The sequence below is a fragment of the Dreissena polymorpha genome, chromosome 3 (assembly GCF_020536995.1).
Source record: "Dreissena polymorpha isolate Duluth1 chromosome 3, UMN_Dpol_1.0, whole genome shotgun sequence".
Classification (NCBI taxonomy): domain Eukaryota; kingdom Metazoa; phylum Mollusca; class Bivalvia; order Myida; family Dreissenidae; genus Dreissena; species Dreissena polymorpha.
Window position 1 is genome coordinate 64,182,645 of NC_068357.1, and position 25,038 is coordinate 64,207,682.

Sequence of the window (25,038 nt, forward strand, 5' to 3'; positions counted from 1 at the left end):
TATAAACTAAAATAAAAGTTAAGAAGAACATGTGTCGAAAAATGCTAAATAAGCCAGATATTTAATTCTGAAATCGAAAAAGGCTGTACAGCCGAATTCGCCAGCATGTATATCATGCATGTACGATGTGAATCTAAATTTAGTTTAACGGTTCATTTGAAATTCCTGCAGCGATATCGATTCATACGACACACGAACACTTACTAAAAAGACGAATGCATCGGTTATTGTAGGAAAATTATTACGAATTATCTTCGTCACAATCGGCTCGGGGCGCTAATTTGTATTTGCTGTATTTTATGAAATTCGTCTTAAATGTATCATTTTTCTTGCATATTGTGTGTTATTATAACATATTTGTATCAATATTTTACAATTCAGCACATATAAAAATCGTATATACCCGCTTTAACTTTGCAATATATTGATGGATTTTAAAACTATCTGGCACAAATAATTTTCCTCGTGACATGTGTAATCATGTTTCTTTGATAAACTTTACGAAAAATGACATGAGAAAATGGCATTTTGGTGGTCAAAACTGTCTCACTACCTCAGAGGTCAGTGTCACAAAGGTCATATTTGGACGTAAAACAGTTTGTCCAGGTTGTAACTTTTTCATCCATCATTCAATTTAACACAGTTTACAGTAAAGCACTACCAGGAGGAGTGTCATATAAACAATTATCTAAAAAGTCAAGGTAAAGTAATAAATAGGTTTTGTTAGATACAAGTGGAGTTTATAGACACAAGTGGATTATGGTGGCATCCTTTTTTGTTTGGATGCATGTCTTGTTAATTTAGGTCTAATAGTACCCTAAGGTCTATTACTAAGTACATGCCTTCAAAAAGGTCAGGTCATCAACAATTTATGACCGTGAACTTAGATGAGTGCGTAAGGGCTCTCACGGCTCTCTTATTTCAATTCTTAGTTGCTAGAAACATGTTTAATATCTTGGCTGAGTTCAGAAAGTGGTATATTCTATTGAAACACAAGGCTTGAAAAGATAATAAAAGTCTTACGTTTTGCCCGATCAGCATAAAACCTGATCAGAACATTATTTTGATTAAATGACATCTTAGCTCAGATTACAAATGAATATGGGTAAAAAGCAAGGTCAAACAAAAGATTTAGAATAAAAACATCACAAAGTCTTCTCAAAACACTTAATTATCTTTGGGTCTGATATATGCAATCTTAATGGCCGTTGTCCCTCATTTTAGTAATATTATAATATAATATTATGAACTAGACGAACATAAAAAACTTGACTACAGGTTCAAGTAACAACAGAGTTCGGAAAAGAAAAAAAAACAACAGTTTTCATGAAAAATTTGCAATAATTAAAAACTATTGGAAAGTTATATAACACCATCTTCAAAAATAAAGTCAGCTTTCAAAACAGAATTACTGAAACTCTGGTTTCTCACTTATTTCATTTATAAGGTCGAGAAATGTTAAAATACTAAACTGTTATTAAAGTAAGTCAACTTTACAAACTGGTCAATATAATCAACATACTAATGACATAATTATTGGAAAATCTACCATTATAAACAACGGTTGTCAAACGATCTTTGAATAAAGCGTGTATAACTTGTTTATGTCTTACAGGGGCTGCTAAAGCGATCATAAGTCTCCTTAAACCCACATTGGATTCTGGGACGTAGCTGATGAAACACCATGGCGAGTCTAACCAATGTTTTCTCTGAAAAGGAAAGGGCAAACTGGCTGAAGGCATGGCTGGCAGTTGTCATAACAAAGTCTGGTTTAGAGCAGTTTAGTGAGAATGAGGCTAAAACTGTACACGCAAATATATACAATAATGTGTGGTTAAGTAATCAGGCGCCAGCGGCATGTACAGGCTGTCACACTGCAAACTTGCTGAAATGCCCAACACCAGGCATATGCAAACGAGGAGCACACAACACATGCAGAACAATGCATGATAGTGCAGAAAAACAACCACGGCCATGTCCATCGAATGTGTGTAATAAAGTCCGTGACGAAATTGTAAAGCAACATAAATTTGCAAATCCTTCTTGGAAGAACACAACTGCGAAAAAATGGGCAAATCATCCATGGCAAATAGCGAAGGCTTATTTACCTCCAGACGGATATGCTGAAGAGGTTTCAGTCCAAGATACCAACTTTATCGGCATCATCAGTTTTATGATGAATTGCAAACACTTTGAAAATAAATTGTCATTCCCAATTGCTCTAGGAAAACCTCATCCTCCGTGTCTTTTGACAAAAGTAAGTTTATATTCATAATGTTATTTTATTACATGTGTATGCTTGGGATGGAGAGTAAATTCTAATGGAACCACTAGGCTGTCCATCCTGCCATGTGTGGCATCATTTATTGTGAATACTAATAAAAGTATTTTGTGAAAATTTAAATATTAAAATGGTACATTTGTTATAACAACAACCCAGTGAAGGAAAGCAATCTAGCTTAGTTCATGGCATATACAGGGATCTATGAGTAAGTGCACAGAGCACGTGTTCAAAAGTTGTGCTTGTCTGTTGTCCTTCATCCGAGCTTCGATCTCTCTGGGTTTTTGTATTCATATTGTAAGATGGGTGGATGACAGTAGTACAAAGTTGTTTAAATAAATATGGTCTGCTCCATTTGCCAGAAGCCACATATTGCAGTTAATTGTACACATGTGCATAAAATCCCTATAAATACCACTTAACAACCAGAATGCAACAATATTTACTAGTAAGTAGGTTATACCTGTTGATGCCTTTTTAAAACTTTGCATGTAGAAATTGTGGTCTCACTGTCCGTTATACACGTCTATACGATTATAGCTCACATGAGGACAACATGTTCGTGGAATCTGCTTCAAGTGAGGTTTGTTATTGCATTTGGTACTTTGTTTGCTGTTAACATTAACATTGTTAACACTCGTATGGCCATATAAATTTCCAATCTTCATGAATTACTTTGCCAGAACAATTTTCCTTATGATAGTTGCTGAGTTCGAAATTGGGTACATCAGATGAAAAAAGCTATGTCATTATGTCAAATAAAATATTGCATGTTAATATTTAAGAAGTCACATTTATTGCCCAATCTTTAGGAAACTTGGTCAGAATTTTTTTTCTAAAGTCATCTTTTCCGAGTTCGAAACAGGGTTACGTGAGATGAAACAATGTCATTGGTTCAAATAAAATATAGTTTGCTAACACTATAAAAGTATCAATCTTCATGAAATATGCAAAATAATAATTTTAATTAAATGATATTGCGGCTTTGTTTTAAAAATGTTTCCAGTCCTTTTAAATTCTTTGCTTCATGTGAGAGGGGCAGTTTGATTGCTATAGTGAACACTTTGAAAGTCATATGTATTTGCCCAACCAGCATGAAATTTAATTAAAACATTTTTATAGAAGTTAAATTTTAGGTCCAATAATAGTGACACTTTTTTCAAGTAATATTATGGCCAAGTTCAAAAACGGTTCGGGTCCTTTGAAAAACATGAGTGCAAGGCTGTTCTTATATGGTAATAGTGACTTCCTGTCAACATTATTAAAATAATATGTTTGTTCCATTCTTCATGAATCTTAATGATATCTGAGTTTGAAAATTACTGATATTATCCTTTTATGACCATAGTGAAACGGTTTGAATACTTTCAAAGAAACATTCGAAAAGTCAAATTTTTGTCCGATGTTCATGAAACTTGTTCAGAATATAAATTTTTTATATCACATGTTTCTGTCCAATCAGCATGCAGTTTTAAAGAAACATTGACTGATATGATATTGCAGCCACATTCAAATATGGTTCCAGAAAAAAAACAAGGACAGATTACACACTTATACAACCACCACCGCTGCTAAAATTTGTTTAATCACATTTGTTCTCAGTTGAGCAATCTAAGGTTTTCCCTCTTTTTTGGTCAATCACATTTATGTTTGTTTCTTTTTCCATGTTGATAAAAATTTTCACACAACTTCAACTGACATGGATTTGTTTGAGAATGCCTTTTAGGATTGTGAACAATCATGAGTCATCGTGTTAAGAATTATTAAATTATATATTATTAGAACTATCATTTATTTAAATAAAAATATCATTTACTAAAAACAATGTACAAATAATGTTGGAAAAGCATATTTTTATTAATTAGCTGATTCCATTAGCTCCCCTATTCGGAATACGGTGAATTTACGAGCCATTCCCAAAGTTTGGAACTTTTTCCCTAATAGCATGTTTTTGACATAATACTGTGTTTCAAAGTAAACCACCCATAATAGTTACATAACATACCACATAATCATTGTGAGAACATTTGGGTCATGGTGTCAATACAGACACTATTTTCCCTAATAATTGTTTACACGTAAACGAAGGAAAGAATCATGGGACAAAGAATTTCACATCATAATATTAACCATCCACATGCAAAAATTCACAAAGCTTGTGATATAAAAAATATCCCATATGTATCATTGTATGGTATATTTTGATTTGCAAAATACAAATTATAAAGATTAATGTTCAGGCACAAATATGCGGTACTAGTATCTGCAGTGACATCATAAATGATAGAGCTGATACGTGTATTGTTTTTATTTTAAACCTGTCACTCGTGTGTTGACAACGCTTCTTCACATATTATTTAAAGTATAATATGAAATCTGGTCACAATTATGTTCACTTGAATTATACTAAAGGTTCAAGCAATATGACATTAGTTTTGTATTGCTAATACAAGACCCAATGATGTAATTAATTTATGAAATTGTAATTAAGGTTCTCAGCAATGAAAATTCAAAGATTGTTTTCAGTCAAGGTGTGGTTAAACTGTGGGGTCACACATACACCTAAGGTAGCATGATCCAACAAGGGAGGCAGCTCGTGATGTCATAAATCGGCTTAAACCAAAATGTGGCACTTCATTATCTCGCTTAACATGGGTTTTACAGCTCTTTTCTGATTGGATTACACAATCCGAAATAACCAATAAAAAAGTCGAGATATTTATCTTTCAAAACATTCAATGCCATGCCGCATGCAATCTATTTTAGATATAAAAATCGTAAACCAAAAAGGTTGTAATGTTTTTCCGTGATTATACATGTAGATACTGTTATTGGCTGAAATCAATGAAATAATACTTTAAAAGCATTCAAGTTTTAGTATTCAACAAGAAAGTGGTAGAATATTTGTGGAAAACATAGGATTTTGATTCAAACTTGTGTTTGCTACGATTTTACGAGTGGTAACGGAAATTACCGATTGTACAGATGTATCGACAGACATATTCCAAACAACAGAAAAGCTTTCATATTTAAAGTTTAACAGCCTTGAAATCACCAATTTATCAAATAAGAATCAAAATCATTCATTTATCACCCAGTTATAGTCAGTAACACCAACATATTTGGGCGAAACCATCGTGTTTTTGTGGAAACCGCGATATATTGTTTTTCGAAAACCGACGATCGGTAATGTCCGTTCCAACATGGAAAATTTCGGCAGACAAGTTATTGTTAAAATTCATATGTTGTATACCATTACACAAATGAATAATAAATAATATTTCCTTGATTTTGATGAAGAACACTATCTATACATGCGTATTAATACACCATTAGGCTCACCTTGATTGCCTACAATATTTAACAATAAATATTTGAGTTTATCCTTCCATCCGATAGTTTCGTCAATTCCAATAGCTCGACAACTCAATTATTTTAGAAATTATTACCCATATCTGATAAAACTTTTATTACTTATTTTTATTTTGAAACTTCTATTATATATATATATATATATATATATATATATATATATATATATATATATATATATATATATATATATATATATATATATATATATATATAGTTTGAAAAACATTTAGGCAAAGATTACGCATGTAATAAAAAATGACAATAATTGAGAAAATATTTCCTTTTAATTAGGGATGAAAGGTTACAAAAAAACATTTGCCAATATTTGCCAATTAACCTTTTGTCGTAACCGGTTGTTAACAGGTCAACCTCAAAACCTTTAGCAGTAAAAATGTTAAGTATACGGTAAACATGTCATACCGCTCGTACATGTCGTACATGTACTCAATTGAAACGAAAGTAATTTGTGATCACTTGCGTTTATAACATATCAGTTCCTTTATAATATTTTATAACATTTATTTCAATAAGTTTGTAAATGTAGCTTTGTTTTGTATTTATTTTTCCTACGTTGACACCTATAATTTAAAATTATAAAACTACACACTGTTCATTTGTACGTGTCATTAATGTATTCTTGGTTGGGCTGCTTATATTACGTTCGGGTCGTATTGCTCACAATAATTTTGTGTTTCTTTGTTCATTCTGTTTTAATTTTAACTCGGCTGTTTTCGGGAAAAAAAACGAGGTTTGCCGTAGCCAGCTCGTCGTCCGCCGTCCGGCGTCCGCCGGGCTTAAACCTTTACATTTTGTTCTAAAATCAAAGTGCTTCCACCTACAACTTTGAAACTTCATATTTAGATGCACCTTGATGAGTTCTACACGCCACACCCATTTTGGGGTCACTAGGGCAAAGGTCAAGGTCAGTTTGACCTCTGAAAAAAATATTCTGACAAGCTTTCATTTATTGAAAACTGCATCCGCAGCCGAGTGTTGGCACCCGTTATGCGGTGCTCTTGTTTTAACTAAACTTCACATACTATAAAAAATGATTTTAAATATTTGTTTAAACTGGTGCAACACTATCCCACTATTTATAAAATCAGCAAACACAAATGTATATGCAGAACATGCACAACACAACAGTGTTCGTTTGGTCAAGAAAATGAAATTGTCCACTAGCTTGTAGGTCATGCGGTTGCGATCCTTGATAAAACGACGACCTGTTTTTGAAAGCACTTGCTCCTATGGCACGGAATGTCAATGGCATGAACAAAAGCTTCCGAACCACGTGTGCTATTGTTGGGTGTGGTTATTTTCACACCACCATGTCAACGGGTCGCCATTGGGTTGACAATTTACTCGCGTGATTGGTAACGTTCCGTATCGCGCAACTTTCAAGCAGTTGCACAAATTATTGATTTAATTATTTTGTTCATGTAACTTTTGTTCTTAATGTTTATTAATAAAAAGAGTTTAATAAATTGCTTTCTTAAATAAAACTTGCCTGCGACGGTAGTGGTGGAAATGTTAGTGACGTAAATTACTAATAATAACATTAAATTATGATAAAACAAATACGACGTAAACTCGACAATTTTTGGGGGCGATTGATTTCTGCAATTCGCCCCATAGGTAACATACTTTACGTATACCGAATAATGTAGTCTGTTACTGCATTTAACCATTTTGCATCAAGATTCTGCATTCGCAAACTAAATAGCTCCGATAAGCGCGTTTCATCCATGGCAACGTCTTTTCACTGTGGCATTAGCACCCGAGTTAAACGCAGTTCTCATGGTAGTTGTATACAGCGAAGAAATATCGGTTTAATACTGAACTATCTACAATTAACCGATACAGCGCATTTATGTTCTTTCGTTTTAAGAAATCAACTGCGTTCGCGATATGGGCGACACAATTCAATTACCACGCGCTACATTTTTAAATGTCAAAGTAAACATCTCAATTTTCTCTGCGCTACAAAGTTGTTATATTACAATTCGCCCGTGCTTTTCACGCCAGTTTTTAACTTTTTCCTTACAAACGAAATACATGTTGTGGTTGTCAGCAGCTCATTAATTTGCGTAAACGTTTCCCAAGTTATCAAAATAATCTCGTACATGTATATGTCCGTCCTAACAGTTAGTAGAACAGTATCAACAGTTATGTTTTGTTCCCATGAAGTTGCTATATGACCTACACTGTGTCGGTGTGACTTAAAATCCAGCAGATAAATTAATTGAATATATATATATATATATGAATAATAATTTAATCTACGTCTCTGATGTATAGAAACCTTATGACAACGTTTGTCTTCACGAAATCTCAGATACATATAACACTAAGTCAGAGTAAAAACCTAGCTCACCAGTTCAAATGATAATAAACAACATTTTATTCACAAACGTTTCACAGTTATGTATTGGCACGTATGACTAAGACTTGTTTTAAAAAGCAGCATTTATTTGCAAAATCATATATTATGTTGACAGCCTGTCGCCCTTCCTTAATTACATCTGTTTTATTCAACAAAGGTGATTGGTTTGCATCACGGTGTATAGTGTTTTTACTACCACAAAATTTGAACAAAATCACCCCACCAGTACTTTCACTACTTTGATTAACTATGTATTAACTATGGAGGCAAATCTTGATAACAGTGTTACTTATAAACACTTTATTTTCCCAAACAATTAGTGTTGGATATTGGTTAACAAAACATAAAAATAAGCCGCCCAACTGATTTGTATCGCGAGTTAGATAAAGGTCGCTACCTCGTCGCTAATAGCCCCCTTTCCCGCCGTTCGCTAGTTAAATTTTCGCGAGTAAAACAAGTTAAGTAAATTAATGATATTCTTTTTAATATCGTAAACCAGTGTTGCCGAAATATTCATAAAAAATATAATTTTCAAAGAAATCCGTTGAAACAAAAAGGAAATGCCTTCTGAAACCTTATATTATTCCTGCAAGTATTTTACATCAACTTTTTATGTTTAAAATATCATTGGTTCATGCTACTAGAGGAGACAAATTTTCACTACTTTCATTTGAACCAAAGTGTAAAGATTATTCCACATATACATTTGTAATGCGATTAACACTTATTATGCTACTGTTCCTTGTAGTCGATAAAACAACATGTGCCATTCACATTCGTACTTCCAAAGTAGAAATAGATTGCTTTAAAAAATGCACACACGAAAATTGCTCACCATCACGTTAAAATGCTCATCATTTGATGAAAACCACACACAAAACATTACTAGTTATGTTCCTAGCGTTGGGATTGAGTAGTTAAATAGTTATTAAATTAAAGTGTTTTCTGTTATATCTTTTTTATTTTATCGTGATGCTATGATGTTAATTTTTATGTCCACTTCAATATTTACAAGTTTAATTAATTATTATGAGCCAAGTGTGAGGTTTTGAGCTAATTCAAACCGGTTTAAAGCATGCCCCCCCCTCTCAAAGTTTTTTTGCATTGATAAAGTAAAAAGGGGGACACCTCTTGTCCTGTGAATTTCATTTGTTTTTTGTATCAATAATTGGCAAAAGCTTCCTTGCCATAAATACAGAACTTGTTGCAGCTGAAGTTTCACTTCCTTTGTCTGTCATATGGTAAAGATTTAAATTGAAATATATATTTCCAAAAACAAGATTTTGACTAATGAACGCTTGAATTACGCCCATTGAGTTACTGGTTATTAGACGAAATGCTTGTTTATGCCAATTAATACTCAACTTGTACAATGTAATTTTGCAGATGTTTCATATTAGTTCCTGCAAAATTGTGTACATGCATTAATTGCATTTAGCAATGTCAAAATCATTTCAAGCAATACTTTATTTAAGGTTAACATATCTTTCAGGCGCGAGAAAGTTTCAGGGTTGTCCGTCATTCATCTACTCGTAAAATCACAGATACGGAACTCCTAGACATCTTCACAACATTTATTAGCCTGCTGACAGACCCAGCATGTCTAGCACATGACGCTGGTGCACAGGAGGCTGTGAGGAAACTAGAAGAGGTATAAGTTTCTTTCATTGACAAAACTTTGCTATTCGCCACATAGTTAATGAATGGGTCGACCTAACAAGAAGAAATATTATTTTGTTGTTTGTAATGGAATTATCTAATATGCTTATGTATGTAGATTTGATAAATCTAACATGAAGTGCATGTATGTAGAATTTCGTCTTAGACATTGAATTAGATAAGAGATCCCATTGTATATATTACTGAGTGTATGTATTATCTGTAATATGAAGTGCATGGTGTGCATGCTTCCAACATTAAAATAAACAATACTCATTTGTTGTCGTTGCTGGAACACTGCATGCGATTCTTCACCGCGGCTCAGCATGACAAACACTTAGTTACCACAGCAATACTTTCGTGTTAGTCTCCATAATTGTTTGGCTTATATTTGTTTGTGTTTAAGAACAAACACATTGTGTAAATGATGAGGTACAAGGGAATTCATACACACATATTACAAATTTCTTTAAAAACATGCTGACATGTTGTTTAATACAATAATTAAATATATTAAATTGATAATTTTTAAAAATTTATAAATTTATAATTTGTAAAAACATTTAAAAATATAACGTGAGCACGGCAACTTTCTTACCTGTTGATAATGACCATTTCTCCTCACTAGTAAAAGAAAACTCCTCAATTTTCCGAGCAAGATAAAATCGTCCACGGCGAGTCATATTTTAGTAGGTCTTTGATCTGACATAAGTAATATTTGCTTAACACATAATAAACGTGTCAAGCATTTGAAACCATTAACACATATCGTTGCTGTGAAATGGAAAGCAGTAACGAATGACACTTATATCAATAATACTTTTTATACAGGTGCATAAACTGGTGTTATGTTACAGTTGTTAAATGGTTTATGTATGTTTTTCCTATTTCAAACATTATGTTTATCCAATACAGTTGCAAAACGAATCATCGAAGATAACGACGGACTCATTTATTTATTCACTAGAGGCTATTCAAAACTCATTGAAGATAACGACGGAGGCTGCTCGTGATACACATAAGGCAGCTTACATGTATATAGCGAATGAGGCTGTGGATGAGTTTTGGATGAACATTAAAGAGCGTAAGAAGGCTCTGTATGAGCATTCTTCTGAAGGTATGTCTGACTTCTTTTTGCACTTTAAGTTGCCTTTCAATAACTACGCATATGTATTTCGGATAATTTATTATGTTCGTGAAACTGGCTACTCATTCTCAGTATGCATAGTTATTTAATCACTTGTTAAACAACTTACCATTTGCAGAAATGTTAGTGTGTTTTCTCATTACTCGGAGATTGAAAATAAGTGTGTGATAATGGACGCTATTGGCAAACATAAAAACATTTGTATACATTGTTTACAGTAGCACATGCATTTAGTTCACAATTCCTCGAGATATGACTCGGATATTACATTTCTCTGATTGGAATGTCAAAGTACCACGGCTGTTAACCAACTACACACAACTGCATAAAAACAATCAAATAATATTTTGCTTGTGCAGTCCATGATTATATTTATTTTACGTAGCAAGTCAATTTCCATAATAAAAACACAACTCAAGCTCAGTTCTAAGTATTTTTTCTTAATATTTTTATTGTAATCCAGAGTCATATAACTTAATGATAGGGCTCACACACAGTTAAAAAATGATGATGATCAATAGTAATCAGATTCAATTAAATTCATGAAAAATAATTAAGAATTTGATTCAAATTCACATAGCATTGATAAATAGCACATATTTACAGCTAATAGTTTTTAATATATATGGAAAATGTGTCAAGTAACTCAATTAAATAATGCAAACATATATCTATATATATATATATATATATATATATATATATATATATATATTTATTTATTTATATATATATATATATATTAAATATATATATATATATATATTTATTTATATATATATATATTTATTTATTTATTATTTATATATATATATATATATATATATATATATATATATATATATATATATATATATATTTATATATGTATATATATTTATATACGACGAAAAAATAAAAGTTCTAAAATACCGTTTTTTTTAACAATTATTAGTTTATATTGATTAAAATATCACGACTGGCATGTTACATTACTTGAAAAAGTTGTTTTCATATTTTCAGTATATAAGGTAATACGGGCAAAAAAGGTATTTTAAAACTTTTATTTGTTCGTCGTTTTCAGTTGACAGTCCCTTTAAATCCGTGATAATTTATAGCAGAGCATAACTTATTTTTTAAAGACTTGGAATACGCAAATACTACACAAGTTATCAAGTATACAACCTTTCACAAGCAATATAAATACAGTATTATAATATCTCACTTCTGATTCCTATTTTATAATGTCATATATGTGTCAGACATAATTTTATGAAACCTTGACGTTGTAATTTAATACATCTTGATCGGACTAAAATCTTCATGAAACTGTATCCGAACATTTGGCCAATGTTATCTCGGCCTTGTTTAAAACCGGGTCACTGGGGGTCAAACAATTTGCCAAACTGTTGAAATAAAGAAGTAGATTGTGAACACTCGATTAATAAAAGTGTTTACCTACCCAACCATCATGAAACTTGCTCGGAACATTTTTTTCTAATTATTTCAAAAATTGTTCTTTTACCATTGAAAAACATGGCCGCCAGGGCGCTAAGCTGTTTTTCGTTTAAGACTATAGCAAAACCTTGCCATCACTCTACAGGTCGCATGTATTACCAAATCTTCAAGAAGGTATTTCCACCCAAATCGTCGCTTGATTTATATAGTGCTCTTACTACTTTTTTCATTGTTTTAGAGAAAAAGGCATGAAAAGGTTTAACTTTTATTTTCTCACTTATTTATGCACGTATGTGGAAAAAAATATACCGGAGTGTTTATCAGCAAACGGAGAATATGAATATAATTAAATATTAACTTTAGTAAATTATATGCTAATGTTATTTGCAATTTTATGTATGGAGCATACTGGTAAAAAAAAATAAAAAAATCGTTAATGCTGAACTGCTCTATCGGGACATGAAGCATTTTATCGGTTACGGATCTGGACATTAATTCATTGAACGTCATGGACATGGATCATTACAGTTCTGAACTGAAGCTCAGTCACGTGGTGTAAATTCTGGAAATTGATAGGCTATTCTGAGCGTGAAGTCTACTTTGCTCTCAGTCACGGAGATGGTGCAGTACAGCATTCACCCGATTACGTCATATTAAAGATCTCGTTCTCACGAACATAGCGATATAAAAAAAATCATTTTTGAACAAAATGGAGATGGAGCACTATAGCAATAAAGCGAAGAAATGCGTCCCAACGAAATCTCGACCGATTTCGAAACAACTCCCTGTCCGTTAAAAACAAAGCCGACAGTGGAAAGGCAGTTTCCCTTATATGGCTAGAGTAAAATCTTATAAACAACACTTAAGACAAAATGTTCAAAATTCATCAGAAAATTTGTTATGGTGATTTTTAAGTCCTAGTTTTAAAATGATAAAGGTCCGTTGAAAAACATGGATGCCACGTGGCTTGGAAGTTGTCCATATTTTGCCTATATTAAAACCTAGTGAATAACTTGAGGTCACATATATTGCCCAATCGTCACAAAACTTGCTCAGAACAATTTCTCAATTGCTCAAATGATATCTCAGCTAGGTGTGTAACTGGGTTGCATTGTTTAAACAATCTTGGTCGCTTAAGTCAAAATGAATACAAATCTTGTGCACACTGAGGCTAGATGCATAATTCGTCTAAAAACGTGGTCATGAGATCCCCATGATATCTCGATTGATTTGAAACTGGGTCACGTGTGGTAAAAAGATAAGTCATTAGTTAATATTACAGAAAAAAAAGTTTTTGAGCAGTCCATGGAAACACATAGACAACATGTTGTGGGAAGTTTTCTTTATTTAGGTTAAATTAAACATTGAATAAACTAAATACCACATTTTCTCAATCTTATTAAATGTTTTAGCTCACCTTTTCACGATAGTTGATAGCTTAGCCGATAAGACTCTGGATCAATTGCCGAAGTACCTTGATCAGTGTTTGAAGGCTTTCAATGCTCACATGGATGAACATTCCAGCAAGACTGTGGACTCGCCGTACGAGAAATCATGTAAAGGTATGCCTGACTTCAACTTGCACTGCAATTTGCCTATCAATGACACCGCATTTATATTTCGCATAATCCATAATGTGTACGAACCACAATACTTATTCTCAGTATCCGTAGTAAGTAAATTACATGTTTAACAACAAACCACTTACAGAAATGCGAGTATGCGTGCTCATTACTTGAGGGACCTCAGTAAATGTAACAAATGAAATACATGTAAAACCTGTTTTTCTAGATCTGTATGTGTTTGTTAGCCACATAACCCACTGAATTCACAATGTTAGTGTAAAATAAAAAGGGGTGTTGTTGGTACAAACACTTCTGATTTCATAAGAGGCAATAATCCGATTTTAAATCCCTGCGAATATTACATTGGCTGCATTATCCACATATTCCAATATTGGAATTTTTTAACGAGCCATGTCAAGGGCTATCGTTTCAAAATCGGTCTCTGAAAAGTTGTGCGTCATTTGTTAGTAAATTATTGTTTAAAGACCTGCACTGCGCATACACTTAATCATTTTTGAAGTACACTGACCTCCCACATGTACTGAAAACTTATTATTATTTATCATACCGCCATATCGGTATTTGCCTGATAGTATGATGCCTAATATAAAAAGTGTATCAGTTCAACAGGAAGTTGTCATATCAGTGGATGTTTTGAGGTAGGTTATATGACCGGTATCAACTATAACGTCACCATTTGTTTAGTAATACAATCAAAGCAAACAAAACTAACCATGATGTTATCTATGTTAGACACATAAAGAGCAGCATTAACCTCAAAAACGCCCTGCATATTTTTATTTTTAAATATTAAGCGCAAGGTCTCATGCTGTCATTGTGAACATGTCAAAAAGTATATTCTTTCCCGTAAAATTACAGATTAGTAGCTTCTTGTTCACAATTTCCTTTAAAATTGGCACAGGTTACTGCCTGATCGTTTTATAATATGTCATGATGCGTTCAACAAGCCTCGCTGTTATGTTATTCTAAGTCTCCCTTGATAAGTTACTAAACGATCGGGCAGTAGCATGTTATTCTCTATATTTCACTTCTGTTTTTTAATTTAAACATTTGATTATGTTGGAACGTAATATCGAAAAATCCGTCAAAGCTAATACTCAACAGGCGATAATTAAAATAAATCTATATTAATCCATGTGTATGCATGCTAGATTTCAATATATTCTACATGCTCGACTTGTTTGTAATAAAAAGTACATCATGTTCGTTATTAATATCATAATAATCTGTCTAGGTATAGTTAATATTACCCCCTCGAACAGAGTTTTAAACTTTTATTTTACTTATTTGCGGATCGCGCTTAAACTTTCATGGTTGTAAAAAACGCTTAATGTGTAAAGTGTCGTAAAATTGGAATTTGGGCTTTGACAATTGTTGACAAAATTAGGGCTATATGTGTGTTTTTCCACAATATATTATTAAGTCGCCTGAAGCTTGTGTTTTTTTTACTTCACTTGAACGATCGATGGATCCTGAACAAATTTTAACACTTGAATAACCACAACATGTAATTATTGTATGGCAAGTTATATTGGCTGTTACATTTTTTTGCAGAATAATGGCCCTTTGCCTGTTTCTACATTATAGATGATTTAGTCCCTAAATGAAGTGTTTTTTACTCCTGTGTAAATACTGATTTGATTTAACTCATCATTTTAACAGTTGAATGCCCTTTATGTGTTGGTGATTGTACAGAAATTATTTGCGACTGTGACGAGTTATGGTAGAAGTATCGCTTTTTTCTGTGTTTTTCTGCTCTAGTATAAACTAGTATATTGTACGGATATTGTAAAGCGTTTGTGTTAGAATTAAATCATCAGAAATAAATCGTTGAGAACACTGATATGGACTTTTTGTACGCTTTATTGTACGTAGATGTGAACGTTTAATATGTTTAGAAGACTACGTGACAACTATATGAGGATGTTTTCCTTATATGGCTATAGTAAAACCTTGTTAACACTCTACAAGTCATATTTATTGCCCAATCTTAACGAAACTTGGTCAGAACATTGAAATACAAATAATACACGTGGGGCCACATTTAGACTTATTCAAAATCAGCGTACACGCAGGCGGGTATATATTTGTGCCTACAGGCTCAAATCTTTCCTGTAGGTATATATGTAAATGTTTGTCTGAAGAAATATAATGTATGCCTATTTGCACAAAATGTATACATGCTCATGTGTTAGATTTTTATGTATACCTATTTACTTTAAAGGCACTGTCAAACACGAATGAGGAAAAAGAAAAAGTCCTAAAATACCTAAAAAAAATACAATTGTTAGTTTATGTTGATTAAAATATCACGACTGGTATATTACATTACTTGAAAAAAAAGTTCATATTTTCAGTATATTCGGTAATCAAATTTCGCGATGTCAAAGCGAAAGTACATCGCAAAAATAGGTGACAAAACGATAAATACACTATAAATAACGCAAGTTTATTGATCATTTTATATATAAAATATATACAATTCACTACGCATGCACAATTTGCTTTCCTGAGTTTACCACGTGACGTTGATGATCAATCTACTAGCGTTATTTATAGTTAACTGGTAGTTACCTGGTAGACATATCCAGTAAAATGTATTACAAAATATACTGAAAATATGAAAACTAAACAACTTTGTTCAAGTAACGTAATATACCAGTCGTGATATTTTAACCAATATAAACTAATAATTGTAAAAAATACGGTATTTTACAACTTTTCTTTTCTTCGTCGTCGTTGTTGACAGTCCCTTTAAACCTTTGCGCTACACCATACAGAAAAAACATTTACCAAAATAAATTGTTGACCACTGAGTCATTGACCATGATTCTATATTCACTAGTTGCATATACTTTTGTCCACAAAGTTACGGTTTTAGCTCAATTTCAACATTTATCTTGTGAAAACTCTAGAGGCCCACTTTGTTAACCAATCTTCATGAAAATGGTCAGAACATTTTTCTCAATTTTATCTCGGCCGAGTTCGAAACTGTGTAATAGGGGTCAAAAACTAAGCAACAAGGTCGAATTGATAAAATAGTTTGTGAACACTCTAGAAGTCAAATTGTTTTATCAATCTGCATAAAACTTGTTCGAAACATTTATCCTAATGATACATCGACCGATCTCGAAAATTGTTCTGTTCGTTTGAAAAACATGGCCACCAGGGCGCTGAGTATTTATAGCTCACCTAAACTAAAAGTGCTCAAGGTGAGCTACTGCGATCACCCTAATCCAGACATTCGTCGTAGTGCGATGTGTGTTTTTTTGCATCAACTTTTAGCTTGTGACCGCTCTAGATGCCAAATATTTCATCACCTCTTGATGAAACGTGACCATAATGTTTTTGTGGACATTATCTGTGCAGAGTTAACATTTTGCCGACATAAGTTAATAATCAAAGCGCTGTAGGCACTGAAGGCCTGGGGCTCGATTTATTGTGACATAAAATGCATTTAGGATGTATTGTCCGAATTTATACAGATTGACCTTAGCGGTGGAGTGCAGAAGCTCAGAGGCTGTAAGAAAAGACAATGTTTGTGTATATACTTCAGTGTACATAGACTGTGGAGGACAACACGATACTGGTGGTGGGAACGATAACCTTTTGTTGAACTCTACATATCTGGTAGAGGTTCGTCTACATAGGCGGTGAAGATATACAACAACAATAACGACATAGCCGCAAAAAACTGTTATTGTTGGCACTTCCTTTGTAATGTGTATACAAAAAAATCCACTTACCATGATAAAGAACGGTGTACAGATTGTGTACTTTGTCTCACGTAGAACTTTTCGCGCTCGATTTGCGCGCTCGATCTGCGCAGCGAAATACCATATCCGGTTACATTGTCTTTTTCCGAGAATGATCGTGAATATATTTTTTTTTCATTTTCTTTTTTCTGGAATGTCTGGTTAACGCAAAATAAAAATTACAATATTTTAAAATATGTTTATAAATACCAAATATCATGTCTTCAAGAAATATATCCAAAACTAATTATTCATACTGTCTCCGTAAACACTCGTGTCTTTTCGGCCTAGACCGTCAAGTGAGGAACTTATTCTCGCATAAATATGTAAACAATAAAAACTATGTCGTAGCCAATGCTTAGCAATTTTGCTTCAATAATATTTTTGTACACTTTTTATGACACTGTCATTTAATATAGTGATGTTCTGTATTTACAGAAATTGGTATCATAACTATGGCCTTGGGGCTACGCCCCAGGCCAAAAAACTTGGTCCTGAGAAAATGATTTCACGGTAATATCACAAATGTCATGCAGATAGCATGTCTTTAAATATCATATTAAATTATATGTTAATACAAATAGTCCAAAATAAGGAACTTAAAGGTTTTCAGAATATTTTTACATGTTCCATCTCAGGTTAATAATTTCAGGACCTCGAATTGAAGCACTAAGCTCATACTTCGATGAATCAAAACACAGGAGCTATAATGTACTGCTTGTGATGAAGCAGGCAGCTACGGACGAACACTGGACATTTTTTACAAAGGCGTGTGAGGGTAAGTGGTAAATTTCAAACTGTTACGAATTTGTATTTACTATGTAAGGACCCTAAGAATCCACACACCGACCATTGCTCTTAGATTAAAAATGGATGATATTTAATATGGACATTATTTGTATATAGCAGATATATGTAATTTGGTATATCTGTGTAAAATAACGTAAATCACGATATTAAGTACACACATCATACAATAAGAAGCGCGACACTCTACTCTTTGCATTATGTTATAAAGTATGGATGGCATGTCCTTTTGCATGTTCACTCGAGACGAAGTATGGTCAAATTGGCATTTCTCTTGTTGTTCAAACGTACAGGAGTTATGTTATGAATCACCTAAAGATGACCTAATGTGGTCAGTCAACGCCGTGCATCATGCGTTGTCGAGAATTACCTTGTTACCACTTCAACGGCAATACATATGGCTCAATCTTGATTTTACTTGTCCGAATGATAAGTTATACAATATTCAGGCAAAGTTCAAATTCGAGTGCAGTATTGTAAACGTCAATATCAACATGTTGAACCGTATTAAAAACATTGTTATGCTTCAAAAGCCCTGTGTTTTATCCAATCTTTATTAAACTTAACAAAAATGTTTTAATTTATTATGATGAGGGTTAAAACTATGTCACTGGGTAAACATTTGTTGAAAATCTAGAAGAAAAAATGTATTAATCCACCTTGATTTATCTTTGAGAGAATGTCTATTTTGTCAATATCTAAACCAAGGTTAAATTTAGTAACACGGAATTGAAAACATACTCATTAGAACAAATTTAGAAAATATTTTTTCTTCTGTACTCTCTAGCGACCAAAGTGGTGTCTCAATATTGTTGTGATTAATCAGCGTTTTCACCTATCTGGACCTAAATTGAATTGTGTTGTATTAAACTTGATTAAATATCGTATAAACCAACGATTCTATAACCGCGAAACTTATATTTCTGATTTATTGAGTACGTGGAAATATTTGCAGATTCTTTTATTTTATATGTTTATTGTTGTATGTAATTGAAGGTTACTGTGTCACATTTTAGCCAATAATGATATTTACACATGTTTTATTTTTGGTAAAATTAACTTTAAAAATACTTTATATACTGCAGATCTCTAGACTAAACTATGTTTTATTTAAGAATTCAGTGTTAAGAAACAACCCTGTTTCCTGTTTGCTGCCTAAACCCATAACTGTCCACGGGAAACAATTGTATGATAAATGTTTTAACCAGAGAATTATCCGGATTTTAGGGTACATTTATTTGATCTGGAAACGAAGAAATGAATATGTTATTTTTAAAATCGTTTCATCACGATTCGATTACGCACACATATCATGTTACATTTTGACGTCTTTCTCTTCAATACTATGCTATATAATATATACACAGTTGCCCTCTAGCGGCATTTTATTTAGATGAAACTAGTTTAATTTCCATTACAGATAAATACAAGTGCGATGGGGACATTTTTGAAACAAATTTGGATAGTTTTGTAGTCTACGTACCAGGTTGGTATCTGTAAAAATGATATAAATAATCAAAATAAATATTTAATATGCAATAAAATTGATATTGAGACTTATAGAAAATGATTGTAAGTAAAATCGAACATTACATAGAAAGGAACACCTTTATGGTTGTAGTCAACTTAAACTGAAGACGCATATGCTCATCAAATCTTGCTTACGTCTTTGTTGGCAAGTTTATTTGGTATATTTAACAGAATACGGAAAGTAACAGCTATTTGCTTGAGTGCCATATTTACATGGCTTTACTTTTCAATTTACTGTAATCATGTAGTCTGAAATTTCTAGCAATATTATACTAATATAAAATATGTATTCATTTTAGAGAAACTTTTAAACGTATTCACATGTACGAAATTTGTTTCAGCCAGGGCCCCAGATGATCCAGATGATCTTAATGTTTCTGACACTACAAACGATTTGAAAGGCTCCGTTAGTAATGATGAAGTTCATGGTGTCTTGAACGGTCCTGGCAATAGCACGGAAGTCCAGGATTTCAACGATGCAGTCGGTAACATTGTAGTCCAGGTTGACTTTGACAATGCAAACACCGACACTGAATACAATGTCGGATTGAACGATGAGGTCAGTAACACAGAGGTCCATGTTGGTTTGAAAAGTCCACTTAGCACCACTAAAGTCAAAGATGACTTAAACGACCCAGTCAGTAACACTGACGTTCATAAAAACGTGTACGGTCTAGTCAGCCGAACTGCCGTCCAGGATGGTTTGAACGGTCATGTTATTAAAACCGAATTTCATGGCAATTTAAACGGCCCAGTCAGTTACACTGAAATCAAGGGTGATATAAACGGCGTAGTCACTAACGATGAAGTCCAGAATGATTTGAACTGCGCAGCCAGTGACAATGAAGATCAGAATGATTTGAACGGTATAGTCAATAATAATGTTGTCCAGAATTATTTGAACGGCGAAGTAAATAACACTGGAGTTGATGATTATTTGAACGGCACAGTCATTAAAACTGAAGTCCAGGATGATTTGAACGGCTCGGTCAGCAATACTGACCTCCAGGATTATTTTAACGGCTCAGTCAGCAGCACTAAAGTGCATATTGATTTTAACAATCAAGTCAATAACACTGAATTCACGGATCTTTTGGACAGCCCAGTCAGTAACACTGAAGTCCAGGATGGTTCAAATATTTCAGTCACAAAGCCTTGCGATATAGATGTCGTGAATATTTCGAACTCAAATCTCAGAGTTCCGATTAGTGCTGACGTCACTAACCCTCAAACAGAGACACAAACCGATGTTTGTGCTTCAGTTTCGAACCATAGTGCTGATGAGAATTATAATCACAAACTTATTTATGATAAGTGGTTTTTATTTGGAACTTGTCTTTTCATGATATCTATTTTATTTCGTCATGTAAAAAAATCGATTTGATTTGGTTACATTTGAGTATGGTAACTTTGTATCGTGCAGATTCGCGAATATTCTTTTTTTTTGTTAAAAAGGAGTGTGTAAACGCGTTTATTTTGCGTATTTCAATTCTTTTAAAAATATACATGTTTATTCAAAAGATGCTTTATCATATTTCAAATGCGCCTAAAAGTATTGTTCAAAGTAAATATTAATATAACAAAAATGTCAGAAATATTTATGAACGGTCTTAAAAACCGGTTAAAACGTATAAACTGCGCGACAGGCATACATTTTCAGCAGCAAATTTATTGCTCATTTGCTAAATTTTACATTTCAAATGTGTGTCGCCTTTTTATCGACGATATGAGTAACTTAAGCGAACGTGATTCATTCGAAAAGTAAAACAACCAGATTCGTAAACTGATTTTTTGTTTATTTATTTTTGTTTGTTTTTGTGTGTGGATATATAGGATGATTTACGCCCACGTTTGTTATTCTAGCCAGTAAAGTAGAATCTTGACAAATATATATGTGGTTTGTATTTTTTCGTGCAAAGTATAAATAAATAAGATTTTTTTTATTTGCATAGCTCTATGCACTATGTTAATGCATTGTATACTCTATGATTTAAGAATGGCTATAAGATGGCTCTTATTTTCAAAAGTGGCAACATTATTTAAAAAATAGCGAAAATGGATGGCTAAAGAAAATGTTCACTCAGAGAGAACTTTGTTGAAGTATTATATATTATAAAATGTGAAATAAATCTCACTATGAAATCGCTTGGTATGTATTTAATGTATTCATGTATTGTGAATAAATAGTCTTCAAATACAACAATGTTGTTATAACATAGCTCAGAGCAGACAATCAAACTTGCTTAAGTTCCCCAAAAGTATTCACATCTATACGGTGCATGAGCAGCGGGTTTCCCCTTCTGTATAAAGTATCTGTAAAAGGCACTTTCAAAATCGAGAAACAGTTACACATTTCCCAATTGACGTTATAATAATTTGAAAAAAGAATGAAAAGTTGCGTAAATTCCGTTCAAAAAGGGCTTAAAATCTGCAAGTTAACAAGTACAATACGCACTAAAACTTAACATGTCAGCAAACAGGCATGTAACAGAATTTTACTCAGTATGGATATAATCATGAAAGAATGCTGGCATTGAATTGTTGTATATCAAGACACAAAGAACGTATCAATTAATTCTAATTTTATTATTTCTAAAAGTATGTGTAACATATGAAATACAATAAATTAATGAATACAATAATGTGTAACTAAATCATAATACGCAAGTTCATCAACGCCGATCATTGGACCCAATAGGTTAACTTTCTACATGCGATCAATCTACCACTTTTTATTGTATGATTAAATAATGCATGAAGATAGAATATAAATATTGGGCTTGCATATTGTAGGATAAGTATGCGATTTGACATGTGCAAATAGTTATATTCATTTCCAAAACGAGTATTTTTATCGGATATCGAAAGCGAAAACTCCAAAACAAGTTTAAGGGGTGTTGAGCCAGGTTCATAAATCAATATTTCAACGCTTTTATTGGTAATTGTTTATTATGCAGATAGTGTGATGTTTAACTTTTTGTTTTCAGGTACTTTCCAGAACTCTTGTTTTCATATCAAACGATGTTGTAAAATATATGTTATCATTTTGCACGCCGAACTATAGAGATATTAAAACAAAATAACACTGAAAATGTTCGATGTTGTACCTTAACAAGACTACATTTAGAGAACTCTTTTTCGTATTTGATGGAAGGTCGATGTTTTTTTTCTTCAAAAATAGCTCGGTGACTTTTTTTAAATCTTACTTTATTATAGGAACATGATGAGAAAGAAATACATTAAAGTTATGATGCGAAATTCCAGATGTTTGTGCAATGTCAAATATGTGGCTGAAATGGTAAGATTTTCCATCATGTTTATCGGTCGTATAGAAATGATAAAAACACAATGTCTTATCATGCATGTTAAGTAATGCACACGTATAATGTTTGGTTTTATTAGATATAGATAAATGATTTAAAGCTTACAAACTAACGAATATTTGTCAATATCAACAATTATCAGTAATTACTTTTAGTCTTCCCACACATAGAAATAATATAGTTTTAATGCAAAAGTGCATGTTTGGTAATTACAAATAAGATCCAAACAAGGCCTGTGACCCTGTTAATGTTTTCATTTTCCACATAGTATATGTAATTATTAATTTGAAAAACATTTTCTAAAATATGTCATTGCAAAAAAATGCAAACATCTGCCACAGCACCCCTATATATCGATTATTCTCAATAAAATTATAAATTCAATTTGGTTCCATTGGCGACCGTCACGGCGATATCAGCACTTGTAACAGTGTTATTCCAATGGTTACACGAGCGAGAACAGCATTCCCAGCACCACTAGAACAGCTGACATTCGCACCGCTGCACTTCCGTCTGAAAACATTCATATTATTAGCAGATGCAGAAATAGCATTGTCACGCATCTCAAAATATACGTTAATGCCTGCACCAAATATATAAAAATCAAGAAAGGGTATTATGAAGATTTTAGCAACAAGAATAACTGTAATGCAAAAAAAAACACTCCACATTTGGTGTGCAGTGATATCAATGATTAATATAGACAGTCGTGAAAACGACAAGAAGTGGTATTCGATACGAGCAGACGAATGTGTAAGTTGGAGACTCTTTCAGATCATGTTAACGAAAATCATGACGCAGGTGGGATATTTGTAATCAAATTGTAGGAATTACACCCAGGATTCAAGAATAAAATGAACCACTTAGTGCAAAACTGAGGTCACGAAACCTTGCGTGACTATATAACTATATAGCTGCTAACCAGGCGTGAATTTGACGGAATACATCGTCGGGCGAAAACGGACCTTAAAACATATTCGGACAGTGTTATTACAGTTATAACTGTGCATTTACTTTGAGGAGTAGTCATAATGGCCGCCATTTACGAAACCTGACTTAATTGCGGACAGGGTAGTTACTAACCAGACTGCGCGCATGCGCAAGCTTGTCTGGAGCTACGCTGACCGCACAAGGCTTTATATACGTTTCCTTACGACGCTGCTCAAATAGTAAACAAGTCTTATCTCAGAACTTGCCGACATTAACCTGACACCGACGCGTACGCGGGATTATGTTCAAGTATCGTTGTATTGATTGAATTAGTTTTCATAAAGGACTCATGTTAAATGAAGCCTCGTTCCGGACAAAAAGTTGGAATAATGCATGTGCGCAAAGTGTCGTCCAAGAAATCTGGGACGACAATCTCCGCTGTTGTTTTCCCTTGAAGGAAGTCCTCTCTTAGTGATGAGCTGCACGGACTTATTTACAACGACACTTAACGCACATGCATTAAGAGCCGTTTCACTTTATGAAGAATAACAGTATTTAAGTGAGTAAAAATGTTAGCAAAGTCCTTTACTATTAACTTCAGCGAGCGATATTATAACAACGTGACATTTCTCTATATCACTCACTGATGTCGAGAACGAGAGTAGCGTTCATGGCGTCATTCCAGCCGTCATAGGCGACGTAACACACAGCAAGTTGGCCGTCCATATCTGAGGTGAGCGCGAGCGGGAGGTTGCTTACACTGTTACCATAGCCTGTAGAGTGAAAACGGGTTGATAACGTCTTACATTTCGAACACTGTGTACC

The 25,038-nt window shown here is 33.2% G+C and overlaps 1 protein-coding gene across 3 annotated transcripts in view; it reads left to right on the forward strand.

Moving 5' to 3' along the window:
- Positions 1–22,452, forward strand: part of LOC127874486 (uncharacterized protein DDB_G0273453/DDB_G0273565-like) — a 35,059-nt gene extending 12,607 nt beyond the window's left edge. For all 3 annotated transcript variants that reach the window (XM_052418842.1, XM_052418844.1, XM_052418843.1), the window contains 7 exons: positions 1,616–2,257; positions 9,532–9,690; positions 10,614–10,815; positions 13,695–13,844; positions 18,276–18,401; positions 19,851–19,916; positions 20,302–22,452. In XM_052418842.1, the coding sequence (XP_052274802.1) occupies positions 1,685–2,257; positions 9,532–9,690; positions 10,614–10,815; positions 13,695–13,844; positions 18,276–18,401; positions 19,851–19,916; positions 20,302–21,344 (2,319 nt within the window). In that variant the 5' untranslated portion in view covers positions 1,616–1,684 and the 3' untranslated portion in view covers positions 21,345–22,452. The remainder of the gene's footprint in view (positions 1–1,615; positions 2,258–9,531; positions 9,691–10,613; positions 10,816–13,694; positions 13,845–18,275; positions 18,402–19,850; positions 19,917–20,301) is intronic.
- The last annotated feature ends 2,586 nt before the right edge of the window (positions 22,453–25,038 follow it).